This window comes from Belonocnema kinseyi, chromosome 7 (assembly GCF_010883055.1).
Source record: "Belonocnema kinseyi isolate 2016_QV_RU_SX_M_011 chromosome 7, B_treatae_v1, whole genome shotgun sequence".
Lineage (NCBI taxonomy): Eukaryota > Metazoa > Arthropoda > Insecta > Hymenoptera > Cynipidae > Belonocnema > Belonocnema kinseyi.
Window position 1 is genome coordinate 68,823,884 of NC_046663.1, and position 19,279 is coordinate 68,843,162.

At 26.3% G+C, this 19,279-nt stretch overlaps 2 protein-coding genes across 3 annotated transcripts; one reads left to right on the forward strand and one right to left on the reverse strand.

Moving 5' to 3' along the window:
• Positions 1–553: 553 nt before the first annotated feature.
• Positions 554–8,566, reverse strand: LOC117177132. The gene is made up of 5 exons (XM_033367629.1): positions 7,977–8,566; positions 5,472–5,713; positions 5,271–5,382; positions 5,021–5,171; positions 554–1,766 (listed from the first exon to the last, which is right to left on the reverse strand). The coding sequence occupies exons 2-5, from the start codon at positions 5,711–5,713 to the stop codon at positions 757–759; spliced, it is 1,515 nt and encodes a 504-aa protein (XP_033223520.1). The 5' UTR covers positions 7,977–8,566; the 3' UTR covers positions 554–756.
• A 49-nt stretch (positions 8,567–8,615) lies between these two features.
• On the forward strand, positions 8,616–19,030 carry LOC117177133 (telomere length and silencing protein 1 homolog). 2 transcript variants are annotated; one of them, XM_033367630.1, is made up of 7 exons: positions 8,616–8,739; positions 11,768–11,901; positions 11,995–12,103; positions 12,190–12,338; positions 13,823–14,041; positions 14,145–14,278; positions 18,531–19,028. In XM_033367630.1, the coding sequence occupies exons 2-7, from the start codon at positions 11,786–11,788 to the stop codon at positions 18,692–18,694; spliced, it is 891 nt and encodes a 296-aa protein (XP_033223521.1). In that variant the 5' UTR covers positions 8,616–8,739; positions 11,768–11,785; the 3' UTR covers positions 18,695–19,028. The 2 variants fall into 2 exon arrangements, with proteins under 2 accessions (XP_033223521.1, XP_033223522.1); XM_033367631.1 differs by having other exon boundaries at positions 8,624–8,739; positions 11,691–11,901; positions 18,531–19,030.
• Positions 19,031–19,279: the final 249 nt, after the last annotated feature.

Consider the following 19,279-nt stretch of genomic DNA (forward strand, 5'->3'; position numbering starts at 1 on the left):
AATTTTTTTGGGTAAATTTCTTTAATTATTAAGTCACACCTAATGGAAAATAGACAGTTGAAAATTTCAGAAAAACCGCAACATTTTACCAATTAAGCAAACAGAATATTATTAGCAATGATAATAAATTGTTTAAATAATCACTCTTGTTAATATTATTGAACTATCACATTCCTCTAATTGAAAACTGGACAAGTAGAAAATTTTTGAAAAAACCGCGTCATTCTAACTCCATTCTTTGAGAAAATGGCTAAAAATATAATAAATTGTTTAAACAATTTATTTGAACATCCAATTATAAGTATGAAATAGTCTTTTATGTGCCAGAAACAATTTACATTAAAAAAAATCGCCAAAAAAGTCATAATTAGCGCCAAAAACTCGCAAAACCCATTTTTCATGGGAGTTTTTTGGGACCCTATAAAACAGACTTATAATGTTGATATTTGAAAATTAATATTTTATGCATATTCTATGGCTAATTATGAATAAAAATGTTGAGTTTCAACTCGATTGAAACAATATTGATGATTCTGAATAAGATTAACAATTTTTTTTCAAAATAAAAAAATTCTTTTATTTTTGTGTGGATTCGAACAAATTTCTGAGATGTCCCCATAAAAATTCGAGAAAAGAAATTTTTTGGATCACCCTAGTACCTAGTAGACACCCTGTTCTTTAGGTGTTCTTAAGCCCTTCATCAATTGTCCATATCTTACAATTCTCAATCCCAAAGTAACAAATGAATATTATTTATTACGTATTTGGATCCTCCGTAAAATTACACATCATTAAGCAAATCTCATATACTTTCTGCCCCAGAGGAGCGTAGCACATTTTCAACGACTTTCGAAGAATCTTAAATCTCTTAGTTAAATTGACTAATTTTTTAACATAGATTCGATCCGAGGCAAGTTGTCTATTCCCCGGACTAGACATGTCTAGATCCTCTTCGTATGCATCATTCTCAATACTGTCCTCATGCAGCTGTGCAATCCTTGTGACATCTCGCAGAAATTTATTTGAGGGGTAATACTGTTTGAATAATTTAGGCATGTAGAAAATTATAAATTCCTCACTGGGCCACCAATCAGTCATCGACCACATTTGATGCATAAAATTAATCCATGTAATCAGGACATTGAAAACGCACATTTTGCTGATCCCGAAGAACAGGGACAATTCATAATCTTCAGTGTTTCGCCATAATTTCATCAAGGTTAAAAACAACTGGTCTTCTTTACCAATGGAGGTCACGTCGCCCTGATAATGAAGAAAGGGCGGTTTGTTCGGTTCCAAAGTTTTGTAAACCGCTTTAAATTTTTCGTAGGATTCCAAACCAGTGTAAAATAAAATGGCATTGTTGTTTGTTCGAAACATTTCGATGCTGTAGATCTTAGAGTTGGTTTGCGTAGCAATAGATTTACGGGTTTGATTACATGGAAACGATTTACCAACTTGCTCGCAATCCATAGTTTTTAAATCCTCTGACTCGGATTTTACGGTTTTGTTTACCGATATGTTAGGTACATATTCGACAAATACATAATGGTTATTATTATTTGCATTGTCAGTTACTTTGCTCTCAATACTGGCTTCTTCTTCATCATTATCAGAATTACAAGATGTACTGCCTTCGTCATCCGAATTACTCGTTCCAGCTAAAAATTCTTCTTTTATTGCTCGTTGTCTCAATTGTTTCACACAGAATGGTAATGGTGTTGCGCCCTGTCTCATTTCAGATTTCTCCAAAAATTTACGGCTTGCTTAAAGGAAAAAGTTTATTTGACAACCTAGAATTCTCTCAAAATAGAAATAATGGGTGTTTTTTCAAGAAAATAAGGGAATTATAGCGGAATCAATTTTTTTTAAATCAACGTAGGGACTATAATGAATTCAATTCCAAATACTTTATATTCCTAAGATTTAAAGTCGAAATATATTGCATTTTTCGCCAAATCGTTAAATTTTCAACAAAAAAGATGAATTTTCAAACACAAAGATTAATTCTCTACAAAAAAAAGACGATTTTCCAACAAAATACACAGATTCTCGATAACGTAATTAAATTCTCAACCAAGGTGATTAATTTTCAACTAGAATGATAACTATTCAACGAAAAACTGAATTAAAAAAAAAGTAGTGATCGTACATTATTTATAGTTACCAGAAATAATACGATACGAGACTTGAAACTAATGGAAATTTTGTGTATTCAAGATAATAGATACTTTGCAGGGTGAGAACTTCATTTTCAAAATTCCCAGATTTTTCCTTGACTATTTTTTTTATTTTCCCTGATCATTAACATTCAAACATCAGCATTTTAATTTTTTGTCATATTTTAAGCGTAGGTTGTTTTCTAACCGAAATAAACAATATTTCAGATGCACATTTCAAATTTATTTATTTGTTAAAAAAGACTTTGATACCATAAAAGATCATTTTTGTTACAAAATACTTGAATTTTCAACAAATTATTTAAATTTTCAACAAAATAATTGAATTTCCGAGCTAGAATGATGAATTCTCGACAAAAAAAGCAATAGTTGATATTGAAACCAAAAGATTTAAAAAATTTTAAATTGATTTTTAACCCAAAAATACGAATTTCCAACAAATAACAATTTTTAATCAGGAGATAAAAAAATTTCAACTAAATTGTTGAACTTTCATGCGAATAGACGAATTTTCGGTACAAAAATTAACTTTTCAAACAAAAAAGTGAATTTTCCGAAAAAAATTAATTTTCAACGCAGTAATAAAATTTTTAACCAAAGAGAGTAAAAAAGATTAAGATTAAAGATAAATTAAGATAAAAAAAATTTTCAACTAAGTTGTTGAACCTTCAAGCGAATAGACGAATTTTCTGTACAAAAATTAAAATTTCAAACAAAAAAATGTGAATTTTCCGAGAAAAAAAATTAACTTTCAACACAATAGTTACATTTTCAACCAGAGATTAGAGGAGATTAAGATTAAAAATAAATTAGGATAAAAAAAATTTCAAAAATCTTCCCACTTTTACCAACGCAGTTAAATTTTCAATTAAAAAATAGGTTTTCAACAAAACAGTTATACTTTCAACCAAAGAGATACATTTTTAACTAAAAATATAAAACTTCAACAAGAAAATTATTTCTTAAAAAAGTGGCTCAAACAAAATTTTCAAATAAAACAGTTGTATTCTCAAACAATAAAGATTAATGTGTAATTAAACAGTTGCATTTATATCAAAGAAATATGAAATTTCTATTTAAAAAAAGTGAATTTATGAATAAAAAAGGAAAAAACTTAATTATCATTTAACAAATATTTTAGTTCGACTTTTCAATATCAAAATATAAGTTTTAAACAAGAAGTATATTTTCTACGAATATACTTAAATTTTCAACCTAAAAAGACGAATTTCCAACAAAAACAGGTGAATTTTCAACCACAAAGGATGAATTTTTAACAAAACTGTTGAATTTTGAACCAAACAGTCATATTTTTATTCAAGAAAGATGCAATTTTTAGGAAAATAGATGAAGTTTAAAAATAAGAACACAAACTTTCAAAAAATAGTTGAAGGTTCATCCAAAAAAGATTTAAATTTGACTTTTGAACATCAAAATACGAGCTTCAAATATCAAATAATATCAGAAAAGATGAATTTTTAACAAAAATATTGAATTTTTAAATAAAATAATAACATTTGTAACAAAAAATATCATCTTCAAAAGGAAGAAACTGCAAAAAAAGACATTTAAATATAAGTACAAGGCATTTAAATTACTAACCATTAATATTCAAATACCAGAATCTTAAACTTGTAATATTTTTAACCTAGAATATTTTATAAAGGGAAAAAGACAATTTAAAATTGAAGTTGAAAATTTTCGAGATTATTCTTCTTGAAAGTTATTTGAAGTTATAGAAATTCTCTGACGTTAACAGGATTTTGTTGTTGTTAAATCTCTGACCAATAAAATTCCCCTTAAGCTGTTACAAAATTTAACCAAGGTCCCTAGTAGAATTTTAACTTGTCAGCGAAAAATGTAATAGTTGATATTTCAACAAACGAAAATACTTTAATCATTTTAATTCTGCGATCCCAAATTCTTCAAATCAAAATTGAATTTTTTTAAACTGTATTTGGGTCGCTGAATCTTAGGTTCTTCAAAAAATTTTACAAGTGTTAATCCGATTTAAATCGATTTAAATCGTGATTCTGAATCTTTGATTTATTTATTCTATAGTGACTGTAAACAAGATTTCCAAATTGAATATACCGAATTTTCAACAAAATAATTAAACTTCTAACCAAATAATAATCACTTTAATATCAAAAAAGCTGCACTTCTAGCCAAATATATCATTGTAGACTAAACGATACATTTTCAAAAAAAGAGTTAATTATTAACCAAAAAAGATGATTATTCTAGCAATAACAATGAATTTTCAATCGAAAAAGACGAATTGTCAACAAAGCAGTGAAATTTGACTTTTTAGCAAAATAGTTGAATTTTCAAACAACATAATTAAATTTTTTTTTAAATATTAATTGCATTTTCAAACTAGGAAGATGATTTTTCAACCACATGGTCGAATTTAAAAAAAAAAGATAACTTTCTCACTAAATAGTTTAATTTTCAACCAAATTGTTAGATTTAGAAGACATTTGAATTTTGATCAAAACAGTAGAATTTTCGATCAACAAAGATGACTTAAAATAATAAAATATTTATCTAAATAGCAGTAGAAATTTTAAGCAAAAGAGATGAATTATGTACCAAAAATACAATAGTAAACTTTCGAATCAAAAATAATTAACTTAAACAAAAAAATAGTTGGATTTTCTTATTGGATTCTATTAATTCATTTCACTTTTAAAAGAAAAAAAAATGAGAAAAAGGAAAAGTTTCTTGGAAACAGAGGAAAAGATCAATTTAAAAAAAGAGGGAAGATGGAAAGAGTATATAGTTTGAATTTAGCCTAAATTAACGTATTTTAAAAGTAAAAAAAAATTTGCATTTACCTTTTTCTTCCTTTAGACTCTCTATTGGAGGGGTAGATTTTATTTGATCGTTCACTGATTCATTCAATTCTTCTTTGGCATTTTGATTTTTGTTCTTTGACAACATACAGGTGGAAACCCTTGTCATCTTGGAAATACTACCCAAAGGATCCTAATATAGGGCAAAAAAAGTAAAATATGCCACTTTTAATTTGAATGATTTTATACAAAATATTAGAGTATTAGGACAGAAAATATTTTGTAAAGAAACCTCTATCGTTCCATGATTTTCATGCACCATGTTCAGACTTTTTACTTCTAATTTTGTACCATCCTGAGAAGCCCTCAACTTAAAAAAACTAGGACAATTCGTGCATAGTGTTCTGAAAATAAACTTCTTAATTGTAGAACTACTTGTAGTAATTTTAAAGTTTATTTCAAGATTTTTAGCTGAAGAAAAAATAAATTCAACCTTGTTTCACGAATTCCAGATCCTCTTCTTCTGTAAATTCCTCCGTGGATGCAAACAAATTCCATTTCATAGTAAACCAGCTCCTTTTTAAATTCCTTTCTTAAATGAGCTTGCGCGATATATTTCGACCTTTGCTTTCGAAACCTTTGTTTGCTACATTTTTGAAATTCTTCTACGAATTTTTTCAACTCTTCATAGCTACTGAATTTTTGACCCTTCACTATTTCTAATTTCTCCGTCATCTGAAGTATAATACGTGTAAAATATAAAAAATAGTCTCTCTAAAAAAGTGATGTAACAAAATATCTAGAAAATCTCGCAATCATTGTTGTTGAAAACCTTATTAGACAGTTTTTTTTCATTAAAGTTCTCGCCATTAGTTGTGAAATACTACAGTGTAAATTGTTATTTAAATACTGTTAATCTTTATGGTTCAATTTCGTAAAGAATTAAATGTGGCAAAAGAATTATTTACGAAAGAAGCATCAAATTGTAAAGCAGTGCTTTCGGTCCGTCTTGAAACCAGCTGCAAATCATTTTAAGCTAGACACATTAAACACACATTATTTTAACATTTTTTCAAAACTTCTGAAGATCTTTTAATATGATTCAAATTCTTCCTAAAACTTTTCCTAATATTTCTTTTAATCCTGAGAAATTAAAAATATTTTCTTTAAATTTTCAAGATTTATTTTGGACAATTTTGGAAATATTTTAAAATCATTATCAGCATTCTCTTAAAATTAATTTTTCAAAATCAAAAATTATTTTCAATTTTCCTAGAATCTTAAGAAATGTTTTTTATTCTTTTAAAGCCTTTCACAATTCTTAAAAATATTCTAATTTTTTTGTTAAAAACTGCAAAAATCTATTCGAATGTTATCTAGGAATAATATTAGGTATTCAATATTTATTATGCATCAAAATTCAACAATTTTACTTGCAAATTAATTTTGATTAAATACAACAATTAAAATTATAACATTGAAAGTATAGGTTTGAATATTTGATTTGTAATTACTGATTTGAAATAAACAATACAAAATTTCTAAATATTAAGCAGTTGTTCTTTTTCCTAATTCAAAAATTTCAAATTTCAGAGTAAAACAATATTTCAAATTTAATACGAATTTAAGTATGAATATATTGTTTTGAAATTAATTACAAAATTGTAAATAGTCATTAAGTTTCAAATCCGGTGTTTACATTTGTTTAATTACTAAGACTTTTCAATGGAAACAGTATAACTATTAACGTTAAAACCTGCAAATTCTTAAATTTTGAACTTATTTCTAATCGTCTCATAATATCAATTATTATTCACTTGTTAATCCTTAATGTACAGTTCAATTTTTAAACTAATTATAATGTATATTCAAAGTTGATCAACTAAACAAGTTTTTATCAAAAAATGCCTATTTCAAACGCTTTTAATTTTTAATTATTTAATTCTTCCAAGGTACCATTTGACAATTCTTTAAATAAAAAATCTACGCTTGAAAATTAAAATATAAAATTTTTATGTGAAAGATTTTCGCTTTGCACATTGTAAACTGAATGATATAATTGAGAAAGATAGTATTTCAACTAATTATTTTTAAAAACTGTTGAAATCAAGCTTGGACAGATTTTTTCCATAAATTTGTCAAATTTCCTGTCCCATGGCCACCCTGGAAATGTACGGGGATGACAGGGTACACTTTAATATTTATTATTTTTCAATAAAAAAAAATAATTTTTAATTTAATTTTATGTGGAGTAATATTATTTATATTTTTATATATAAATCGTTATCGACACAAACATTTTTATAAAATGACAGTTACAATTTTCAACAATTAGTATTTGGGTATTTGTTAACAATTGTAATTTATATTTGACTTTTTAATCGGAAATTGGTGGTTTAACCAAAACTAATTACAATTTGAACAAGATTCACAATCGTTTAACAATTTTGGATTATACGGAAGAGAATGGTAAATTTAATTTTTAACAGTTGCAAATTTAACTTTCAATTTTCAACAGTTGTTTTTACATGAGAATTTAATAAGTGAACGTTTCAATCCATGAAAAAATTTAAAAAATAGATTTTTCCAAAATAATAATTTTTTGTTACGTTCTGTCAATGTTTTTCCTCTAAAACTGGTATTTTAAACTAAAATGCAACGGTTTGATTGTCTATATATCGGATAAAAATATTATATATTGATTCTGAAGTTATCAATTTTCATCAATTATCAAAAATGTTGTCTTTGCAAATATTTTCTATTATTTTATCACAGAGAAATCTAATTTTATATAAAATAGATACTATGGGATAAAAAATTTCTTTTTAATTTAAAAATTGCATGAAACAAAAAAATAATCGCGCGCGTGTATATTTATTAGTAAACCAAAACAAAGTAAAATCGCGATTTGTTTCTCTGACATACATTATATGAAATTGTACAAACGATAAACGAATTGATTAAAAATTGGGTTATTTTATAAAGGTATTATACTTACAGTCAACTACGTAGAGGACCATACAAGAAAAATAGTCTCTGTATCACATATGGCTATTATTACAAAACATGGATCACGATTTCGTTAGGTCCTGTCAAGGATATTTCTTTGGTGCTGTTTCCTACATAAAGATTTGGCACTACCAGACACTACCAGGCACTACTTACATTATTGCCACGTGAAAAAAATGCCTAACGATCACAATACATTTTTCTGTATACAAAAGATTCATTACATTACACTGCATTACACACGACGATAAAAGCTTTCCTCTGTCAGTGATTCTATTTTTTCACTTTCGGAAGGCTTTTATTTAAATTTCACTGACTCATCATTATTAACAATATTCTTTTCAATACTGTATGCATGTAATAGTCAACAAATTTGATTCTAAACATCCTACTCTTTTGAGGTTATGAAATATCCGAGAACCCGAGAGATTTGACTAGATTATTGATTACTGATTCGTAATTGATCAATATCCTTTATTTGGGAAATACAAAATATTTAGAAAGAAGCACCGAGAATTATTAACTCAAAGTACTGTTACGACTGGCAAAATATTATCAGAAAATGATTATAAATTCATCAACTTCGTGTCAAACTTGGAAACTTGTTTTAAACTAAGAGCGCATGCGCTAGTACATTGGTTTCGTGTGTGTTGTGTTTACCGTGTTTACTGTTTATGATGATATTTTTTCAACTGTCAATTCGAGGTTGAAAACAACGTTTTCTTATTATCTTAACATTTTTACATATAAATGTAAGTATGAGTGACCTAATATGATTAATGAGATTCAGAAAAGGAAGTTTTTCGTTTGTGCTTTTCTTCAATTTGGCGATTGAGGAAATCTAACCTATATATTACTCTTCTATTTTCAAAATTGAATCAATCCATTGTTTCAGTTTTGTCATCGGATTTCAGATCAACAATAATTGATGAAATTCTTGAAATAATTTATTTTATTGATCTTTTTGACTCATTCAAAAAATCTGACCTATATCAGGTTTACACGAACAAATCTTGCAATTAAGTTTCTGTGAAAATAATTTTTTACCACAACTTCATCAATAATATCATTTTGATTTTAGAGTGATTATATATTTTGTGGTGATTTATTAGAACATGTCCTGTATTTTTATCGCTTCCTTGATTTTGTGATTACTTGTGTTATATCCTGACACCTACTAAGTAGGTTCAATTCAATTTCAAAAACTGGACATGTGTGGAATTTTAATAATATTTTAAAACAAGGAAAACATCAAATTGCCTATAAAAATTGGAAGTTCTGATAAGTATTTAAAATAATTAATATATTGCACAGATTGTACTGAGACACAATTTTATTGTTTTTTTTTTAATTCAACAATTTTGTTAAAAACAAAAGTAGATTTTTTTAGTTGAATATTTTCGGTTTAAAAATTCAATAGTTTTGTAGAAAGTTCATCATTTTGGATCCCATTTTGTCTCTTTATTGACTGTGTATAATATTTCGTGGTTGAAAATTTTTCTATTTGGTTAAAAAATGTATATGTTGAGGTAGAAATGCCATTTTTTTACCAAGGTTTTTCAACTATTTTGATGAAAATCCCTATTTTTTGGTTGAATTCAACTGTTTTTGGTTTAAAATTCAAATATTTTTTTGTTGAAATAACAGTTTTTACCTTTTTCGTTCAAAATTCAACTGCTGTTTGTTTGTTAAAAATTTAACTATTATGCTGAAATCTGTTTTTAATTGGTTGAAAATTAATTTGTTAACTAAAAGTGTAACTATTCCATTTTTAGTTTAAAATGTGTATTTTTTGTTAAAAATTCATGTACTTTGTAGAAAAATTATTTCTTTGGTTACAAATATAACTATTTTGTTGAAAATTCGTTGGTTTTTTTGTTACCAAAAATTAATTTTCTTAACTGGAAACTTAACTGCTCCGTGTATGTTTAAAAGTTTATCTTGCTTAGTTGAAACTTTGTCTTTTTTAGTAGAAAGTTATTCTTTGTGATTTGAAAATTCATATTTTTAGTCGAAAATTCGACTATTTACTTCAAAATTGATTTCTTTGGCTAAAGATTTAAGAGTTTTATTGAAAATTCTTTTCTTTTTTTTTTTTTGAAAAATTAATTACTCCATGTTCTTTTGGAAGTTTATCTTGCTTAGTTACAAATTCTTTTTTTTTGTGGTATAATATTAATCTTGTGGGTAAAGGGTTAATGTTTCTGTTTGAAAATTCATTTCTTCGGTAAAGAATTAAAAAATTTTTTATAAAATTTGTTTTTTTCTTATGTTAACCATTTTTTTTAAACCGTAAATATAAGAATTTTATTTACAGTTGAAAATTGGTCTTTTTTGTAGAAAATAAATCTTTTTGGTTGAAAATACATGTATTTTGTTAAGAATTAATCTGTTTTTGTAGAAAATTAATAAGTATGCTTGAAAATTAATGTTTTTGCCCAAAAATTTAACAATTTGGTTTAAATTAATTTTTTTAGTGAAGTTTCATTCCTATAATTGAAAATTCATTTCTGTGGTTGAAAAGTTGACTATTTTATTGAAAATTCTGTTGTTTTTTGTTGTTGAAAGCTTATCTTATTTAGTTAAAAATTCGTCTTTTGTGGTAGAATATTGATATTGTAAATGAAAGGTTAATCTGTTTGTTTGACAATTCAAAAAAAAAGATTTTATGTTTAAAAATGAATTTTTTTAATCCTATATATAACTATTCCATTTAAGGTTGAAAATTTAACTTTTTGCCTTGAAAATTCGCATACTTTGTTGATAATTCGTCTTTTTTACATTCTCATCATTTATGATTGTGAAAGTATTAGAATTGTCGGAAATTTGGCATCACACTTTTTCAACGGATCTCTACATTTCGAGACCCTCTGAATCCGAAAATCAGGTTTTCACGATGGCGTCTGTCTGTCTGTCCGGCCGTCCATCCGTAAACACGATAACTCTCGAAAAAATGAACGAATCAAACTCATCTTTGGCACACTTTTTTTAGGTCCTAAAAGAAAGGACGAGTTCGTGAACCAGCCATTTTTGATAAAAATTCAAAAAGTGAGCGCATTTTGAAAAATGTTGAGTCAACTTTTTTCTGAATTTGAAAATTCTATGTACGGAGAGTGTGCCCACGAAGCGGGCAGATTTTGTGGTAGAAATTTATCTTCTTGTTGAAAATTGATGATTGTATTTTGTTAATTTTCTTCGTTTCTGGTAGAAAATTTGTATGTTTGAAAATTCATCTTTTTGGTCGAAAATTCAAATATTTGGTCCGAAATTCATTTTTCTATTGAAAATTCATTCTTACACTTGAAAATTTATTTACTTTTTTTTAAACATATATTTCTTTTCTTAAAAATTTGACTGTTTTGTTGATTTTTTTTTTGTTTTGAAAATTTAATTACTCCGTGTTTAGTTTAAAAGTTTTAGTCAAAAAATAATGTTTGTGGTAGAATCTTAATCTTGTTGGTGAAAAGCTAATCTCTTTGGTTGGAATTAATTTCTTTGGTTGTAAATTTAACTATTTTGTAGACATTTTTGTATGTTTGAATTTTTTAACTTAAATATAATTAATTCATGGATTTAGTTGGGAAATTCTTATTTTTTGGTATAACAACAACCTTATTTGTGAGAATTGTTCTTTTTCTTTGAAATTGGTATTTTGTAGCAACTCTGTTGTTTAAATAACGCACTTTAATTAAAATTATATTAGGGTTGGGGGAAATTATAGGCTGAAGGGGGTGAGCTTTTCCGATCAAGCCATCTGGTCACGCTATATATTTAATACAGGCCACCAATTTCCAAAAAATGTCAAGTGCAGAGGAACCTACTCCAAAAGTGGAATTTAAAAAAAAGACCCGAAAGCCTCTGAGGCAGAGAAAACTTCGTGAAGATGAAGACAGCGACGAGGATAATTCCTTAAGGTATTAAACTATTTCCATTATGCTCTCCCAGACATATTTGCCAACTTATCTACTTGTATTTTATTCGAAATTAAAATTTGTATTTTATTTAAGAGAAAAACTTGAAGAACTAAAAACTATTCAGAAACTTCGAGAAAGGGCAGCTGGAGTTAAAATCGATGGTGATTATTCGGGAAGTAAAACAATATCTGAAGACTCAACAGTAAGATTTATTTAATGATTAATACATTTTTCATTGAAGAATTGCTGTTATTTTCTTTTATTAACATATATTTTATTTCATTCTAGTCTGATCCATTCAACATTAAAGCTGGAGGAATGGTGAATATGTCGGCTTTAAAAAATGCAAAATTGCAAAAGGCGAACGATGCCTACGATACAGGAATAGGAACGCAATTCAATGCTGAAACTAATAAACGCGATGAAGACGAGGACATGTAAGTTTATATATACTAGAAAACAGACACGCACGCGATTTTTTCTTGTCTCAGGCAATTTTTAAATTAACATTAATAATATTTTTATTTTTATGCAATAAATAGGCAAACCTTTACATTTTATTTCAAACATTTCATTCTTAAGGGCATGTGCCACAGCTAAATACCTATATTACCGACCTCACTTTTTCAGTTCACTGAATGTTTTTTTGAACCTAAGAACTTTTTTTATAAATAAAATATCGAGCTGAAACTTTGGAAAATGTATTAGGGTACAATAAAGTACGTTTAGGTACTGCATTTTGGTAGAAACTTCACTGAAAATTATTTCATCTTTTTTCAGAACCTCGACATTTTTTGAATGTTTGAACTTTTTTTATACATAAAATATAGGTCTCAAACTTTGAGAGATGCAAGAGCCGAAAGAAAACTACGTTTAAGTACAAAGCTTAACAATAAAAGATGTAAAAAAATTTCAACTATCAATTCCATCGGCATCAGCCGGTAACGTTGTACAAGAAAATACGAACCCTCTAGAGCCTCGTTTAGTGGCCGCCAGGGTTCGTATTTCGTGCACAATGTTACCGGCTGATGCCGATGGAATTGATAGTCTCAAAGTTTGAGACCGATATTTTATGTACAAAAAGTTTTAAAAAGTTTGAAATATTCTCTTAAAATAAATGCTGTAAAATAAAAATATCATTTAAACTTCTCCTAGAGATTAAAAATCTACATTTTGTCTTTAATGAAATTATTTATCTTCAAAGACTTCTATATTCTTTCCGAAATGTTAGGAAATCATTTAAAATATTTTAAATTATTTTCTTTAAATTAAGTTTTTAAACAAAAAAATTACTTTAAACTTTCCTTGGAATCTTAAGAAAAAAATTCATGACCTTAAAACCTTCTAAATCCTTAAAAACCTTGGAAATGTTTAAAAAATTTACGTTTTGTTTAAAAGTTATCGTTACCTTTAAGTTTTTGGCTACCTGTAGTCCATAAAGAAGTAAGGAAACATTAAGAAATAATTTTTATCATCAAATAGAATTATCTATTTGGAAATTTCGATTTACTAAATGGATGACGCAGAAAATTCTTAATCTTTATTACTAGATAAATATATATAACCTCATCATTTATTATTGAAGAATCATTTACAATTTTAAGTTTTTCTGATAAAAATAAATGTTGAAAATTAAAATTCCTCTCGGGTGAATTGCCACTTACAGTCATATTCACGCAGTTTGCAATCAATCAAGTACTCGACAACAATGAGTGCGAGATTTTCGATAATTTCCTTCCACTTATTTTTTTAGATGGGAGGGTTAATACAGGAAAAATTTTGTATAGAAGTATTAAAAAATTTCAAAATTAAATATTAATACTTGATTTTAATTTGACGAGAAATCAATCTCTACAAATATAATTCGTTCTTTTGATTCTCGATTGAAATGGTACCAATTACAAAATGTGTAATTCAACAGGGTTAAATATATAGAAGAGCACTTGTCTAAAAGAAAGCACAATAATAAAGAAGATTCGGAAGACGCTGCAGGAAATGAGCAAGGAACCTATTGTTCACCAGAAGAAGCTGCTCTTCAAGCAGTTCCGGATCATTTACGACAAAGTTCTACATATAGAAGCGAGGAGATGCTTTCAAATCAAATGCTCTCTGGCATTCCCGAAGTCGATCTTGGCATAGAGTGAGTTCCAAACGAAATAAGAATTTCAAACTTCTATACAAAATTTTATTTAAAAGTCCTTTTATTTACTTTTTAATGAATACTGCAATTTTTAATCTTTCAGAGCGAAGATTAAAAACATTGAAGCAACAGAAGAGGCAAAGTTGAAACTTCTTTGGGATCGGCATAGAAAAAAAGATGGGCCTTCGCAATTTGTGCCGACGAATATGGCTGTTAATTTCGTTCAACACAACAGATGTAAGGGACCGTCCATAAACTACATTATCAATTTCGGGCTATTTTTTCCTCCCCAGTCGAAATAAAAAATTGGGGAATAAAAGTGGAGTAAATTATTTTGCATACAATTAATTTTAATACTTAGAAAGACGAAAAAAAATTAACCAAATAGTTGAACTTTTAACCAAATTGTGGAATTTTTGACAAAACATTTCATTATCAAACAAGAAAGATGAGTTTTCAACCAGGAAAGATGATTTTTTATTACCATAAAAGATGAATTTTCAATCTAAAAGGACGAATTTCTAACAAAAAATTTGAATTCTCAAAGGAAGGGGATTAAAATTCAATGAAAATATTTTGAATTCTCAAACCAGTAGGGTGCATTTTCAACGCCAAAAGTTGAATTTTCAATTTAAAAAGTTCATTTTCAACCAAGAAAGATTACTTTTTTTATTGTAAAAGATGAATTTCTATTCAAATAGTTAAATTTCAACTAAAAAGATATTTATTGAAAAAAAAAGAATCGTTAAATTTTCAGTTTCAAAAAATAATTTAAAAAAAACAATCTTTCTACCAGATGAATTCAACCAAGAAAACCAAATTCTTAACCTTGTAGTTGCATCGAAAAATTAATTTTTAACAAAATAATTTAATCCTTAACCAAATACATGAATTGTAAATCAAATAGTTGATTTAAAAAAAAAAGAATCGTTAAATTTTCAGTTAAAAAAATTAATTTTTAACAAAACAAAAAAAAACGAATTTTCAACCAATAAGGGCAACTTTCGAACCAAATACTTGAATCCTTAATCAAAAAGATGATTTTTTAACGAAACAGTTGAATTTTCAAACAACAAGGATTAAATCTCAACAAAATTGTGTTGAATTTTCAAGCGAATAATGCTACTTTTTTTAGAGGATAATTGCATTTTTAACCCGAAAAGTTCAATTTTAAATTTAAAAAGTTCATTTTCCACCAAGAAAGAGGACTTTTTTCTGTTGTGAAAGATGAATTTTCAACCAGTTGAAATTAATATCACAAAAAATGAATTTTTAACAAAATATTTGAATCAAAGAAAAAAAAATTTCAGTTTCAAAAATTAATTTTCAAGCAAAAAAAAACGAATTTTCTACCAGATGCGTTCAACCAAAAAAGGCAAATTTTTAATAAAATAATGAATTTTTAACTAAAAAAGATGAATTTGTAACAAATAGAATTAATTTTTTTATGTAAACAGAAGAATTTTCTGAAAAAATTAATTTCTTAATAAATAATTGGTTTCCCGACTTCTAAAGGGTATATTTTCAACCGAAAATAAAGTATTTAAATTTTCAGATTACAAACGTTTACCCCCTTCCCCTAAAAAAAGTTAATTTTCTACCAAATAGTTAAATTCTTATAAAAGTAGTTGAATTTTTTGCTAAATAGTTAAATTTTGAACAGAAAAGTTAATTTTCGAGTTAATAATTTAATTTCTAAGCCAAAAAGACGAATTTTTTACGAAATTGTTGAATTTTCAACCTGAAAATATGAATTCTCAACTAAAATGATGAATTAAAAAAAAAGGAATTGTTTTAAAAGTAATTTAACTTCAAACAAAATGGTTAATTTTTTGAACGAACACAGAGAAACTCTCAACGAAAAATGTAATAGCGGATATTTCAATCAGAAAAGATTTTTATTTCAAATTGAAAAAAATTGAAATTAACCAAGTAAGATGAATTTCCAACACAATAGTTGAATCATTAACCAAAACAGATTAATTTACAACCAAACAGTTGCATTTTCAACTAGAAAAGATCAATTTTTAATTAAAGATATAAATTTGCAACCAAAAATAGAAAAGTTACATTTTCAGTTCAAAACATTATTTCTCAACTAATAAAATCGAATGTTTAACCAGCTAGTTCAATATTCTACCAAAGAGATACATTTTTAACTAGATTTATGCATATTTGCATAAAAATGGATTTTTTGGCCAAGAAAATTATTTTTCCAAAAAATAGAATAGCTAAATTTTCAACGAAAGAGGCGAATCTTTAACCGATAAAATTAGTTTTTTAGCAAATAGTTGCATTTTTAACATAAGAATGAAATTTTCAACCTAATAGTACAATTTTGAATTAAACGAAATGAATTCCCAACAAAAAATATGATAGTAGACTTTTTAACGAGAAAATTAAATTTTAACCAAAAATAGTTTGATTTTCTTATTTGATGCTATTAATTCGTGCTGCATTTAAATAAAAATAACGAGAAAAGGGACATTTTCAGTAAAGAGTGTGATATCTGCAATATGAAAGTGAATTCGAAACCTATTAAGTTTTCGGCACGACTCTCTTTCAGGGTGGCCGTTTTAATCGACGAAATGAATAAAAGCTGCAAATGAAAGCACTCGAAGTGGAACTATTAAATTTTGAACTTTTAACATTGCAATTTAAAAGTTTTTAATTAAAAAATTTTGTATTCAAATGCTCAATAATTTATGCGTATAAAATTGAAGGTACTAACATTTTTCAATTTAAAAAATATAAATCCACGTTATCATTTTCAATGCTCTAAATTAAAAGATAAATCAATGAACTTTACGAGTTTCAAAATTATATAATTTTTAGGGATTTTAAGCTAGCAACATCAAATATTGAAAAATTGAAAAAAATTTAACTGAACACTTCTTAAATTAGAAATTCAATTATTTTCTTTTTAAATAGTCTAAACATCCTTGGAAAGATTCAAAATTTTATTTCAAAATCTTGAGAAACCTAGAAGTTGTTTTAAATTGGTTTTAAATTTTTAATTATTTTGGAAATTTTTTCAGAGCTTCTAAATATCTGTCAAAATAATTGAATTTTTTCTAAAATTTTCAGAAAATCCCGCAAATTTTAGAAAATTTCTTTACAATTTGGATGTATAAATAACAATTGAACATTTATTATTTGTAGGAGAAATTTGAGTAACCTTAAGAGATATGTAGAAGTTTTGAAAATATTCAAACATAATGTGAAACTTCAATTGATAGCCTAATATAAAACAAAATGTAGATTTTCGCAGATATTAAACAAAAAAATTAGATTCTTTTAAAGAATTGTGAAAGGCTTCAAAAGAATAAAAACATTTTCTTAAGATTGCTAAGAAAATTAAAAATAACTTTTCATTTTGAAAAATCATTTTAAGAGAATATTTAAAAAGTTTTTCAAAGATTTAAACAAAATTTTCAAAATAGATTCTAGAATATTTTAAGAAAACTTTCTAAAATTTACATGATAATTTGTAATCTTTTTAAAACTCCTAAATATCTCTTAAAATTACTCAAATTTTTCTACAAATGTTCATTTATAAATTATACATCACAATTTTAAAATTTCACTCACAAATTAAGCATATTTCAATTACAACAATTAAAATTGTAAGGTTCAAAGTTTAAAGGCTCTTCGAAATTTTAACAATTCCAGGTTTTCTATGTCAAACTATTCTGTTAAAGATTCTTTACTTTCAAATATTTGGTTTCAATTTACTTGTCTTAAATAAAAATTCAAATATTGCTAAATATTCAATAATTAATCTTTTTTTTTTAATTAAAGATTTCAAATTGAATGGATGAAAAATTAAATATTTTAGACTGAAACAATATTTTAAATGTAATAAAATCCTTTAATTAAGAATATATTATTATGAAATTATTTTCAAGTTGAAAATAGTTTAGAAACGTTCAGTCACACGTTTACATTTGTTTAATGACTAAGACTTTGACATTGAAACCGTTTCAGTTTTAACGATAAATCTGAAAATTCTCAAATTTTGAACTGGTTTAAAATCATTTTGTCAACTCGCTTTTGTTTACTTTTTATTACTTAAAGTACAGATAAGTTTAAAAAAAGATTTATCTATTAAATAAACATTTTTTTATCAAAAATTTTCAACATCAAAGGCTTTTATTTTTTCAAGTCTTTAAAAATTCTTTAAATTAAAAATGTAAGCTTAGAAATAAAAATTTTAAATGGAAAATTTTAAAAGTAATACAATTTTATTTAGTAATACAATTTATTTTAAAACTGTTGAAATCGGATGTGGACAGATTTTTCTTCTACAAATTTGTAAAATTCCCGGTCAAAAAAAAAAATTCACTGTCATTTCCCGGTTTTCTCGGTTTTCCGAGCCAGCGGCCACCCTGTCTTTCCTTCTCCCAAAAATTGCTAGCGTATTTTATGGGCTCTGCATGTAATTTATTGTTCCTAAAAAAAGATGTATTTTAATAATTTTATATTTCAGTCAATATCGAAGACGCGGATGTTCAGAAAAGCAAGCAACTGCGGGAACAAAAGAAGATTGACGTCCCAAAAATGACCGCAAAAGAAAAAAGGAAAGAAGCTGAAGAGAAAGCAACGGACGATTTTCATTATGAACGGTTTAAAAAGCAGTTTAGGAGATTTTAAATTTTCGTGGATAAAAGTAATATTATTCACTATTTATTATTTTACTTAACACCCTAAATATTCGGCATTTTTGTTGGTTAAAAAGCAGGTTACTAAAAAAACTATTTTATTGAATAATAAGTGACTTGAATCATTATATTTTCTCTTATTGTTTATGATTGTAAACCGTGAGAAGAATCCCGATTTTTGATTGGATACGAATAAGGATGGATCCAGAAATAAGAAAACAAATTTTTAAATTTTATATATGCATATCAGGTACTTTATGTACTTAGGGTCTCCTCAATAAAGGAAGACACCACAAAACAATGAAATTTATAATAGAATAATTAAATTTTTAACGAAAAGGATAGATTTTCACCATAGAAGATTAATTTTTTTTGGTATAAAAGATGAAGTCTCAACAAAATACATAATTTTTAAACCAAATATTGTAATTTTGAAGCTAAAAAGACGAGCTTTACAGAAATTAGTAAAAAAGATCACTTTTCAACCAACAATATTAATTTTCTACCAAAAGACAAATTCTCAACAATATATATATATTTTTAACCAAACAGTTGAATTTTTAACCGAGAAGATTAT

Bases quoted from the DNA above. Each gene is read 5' to 3' on its own strand.
- LOC117177132 (XM_033367629.1), bottom strand. From the start codon at position 5,713: ATGACGGAGAAATTAGAAATAGTGAAGGGTCAAAAATTCAGTAGCTAT. The intron at 5,383-5,471 runs GTTGAATTTATT...GTTTATTTTCAG, and splicing joins TCTGGAATTCGTGAAACAAG to AACACTATGCACGAATTGTC. The intron at 5,172-5,270 runs GTTTCTTTACAA...GCCCTATATTAG, and splicing joins AAAATCATGGAACGATAGAG to GATCCTTTGGGTAGTATTTC.
- LOC117177133 (XM_033367630.1), top strand. From the start codon at position 11,786: ATGTCAAGTGCAGAGGAACCTACTCCAAAAGTGGAATTTAAAAAAAAG. The intron at 11,902-11,994 runs GTATTAAACTAT...ATTTTATTTAAG, and splicing joins GACGAGGATAATTCCTTAAG to AGAAAAACTTGAAGAACTAA. The intron at 14,279-18,530 runs GTAAGGGACCGT...TTTATATTTCAG, and splicing joins TTTCGTTCAACACAACAGAT to TCAATATCGAAGACGCGGAT.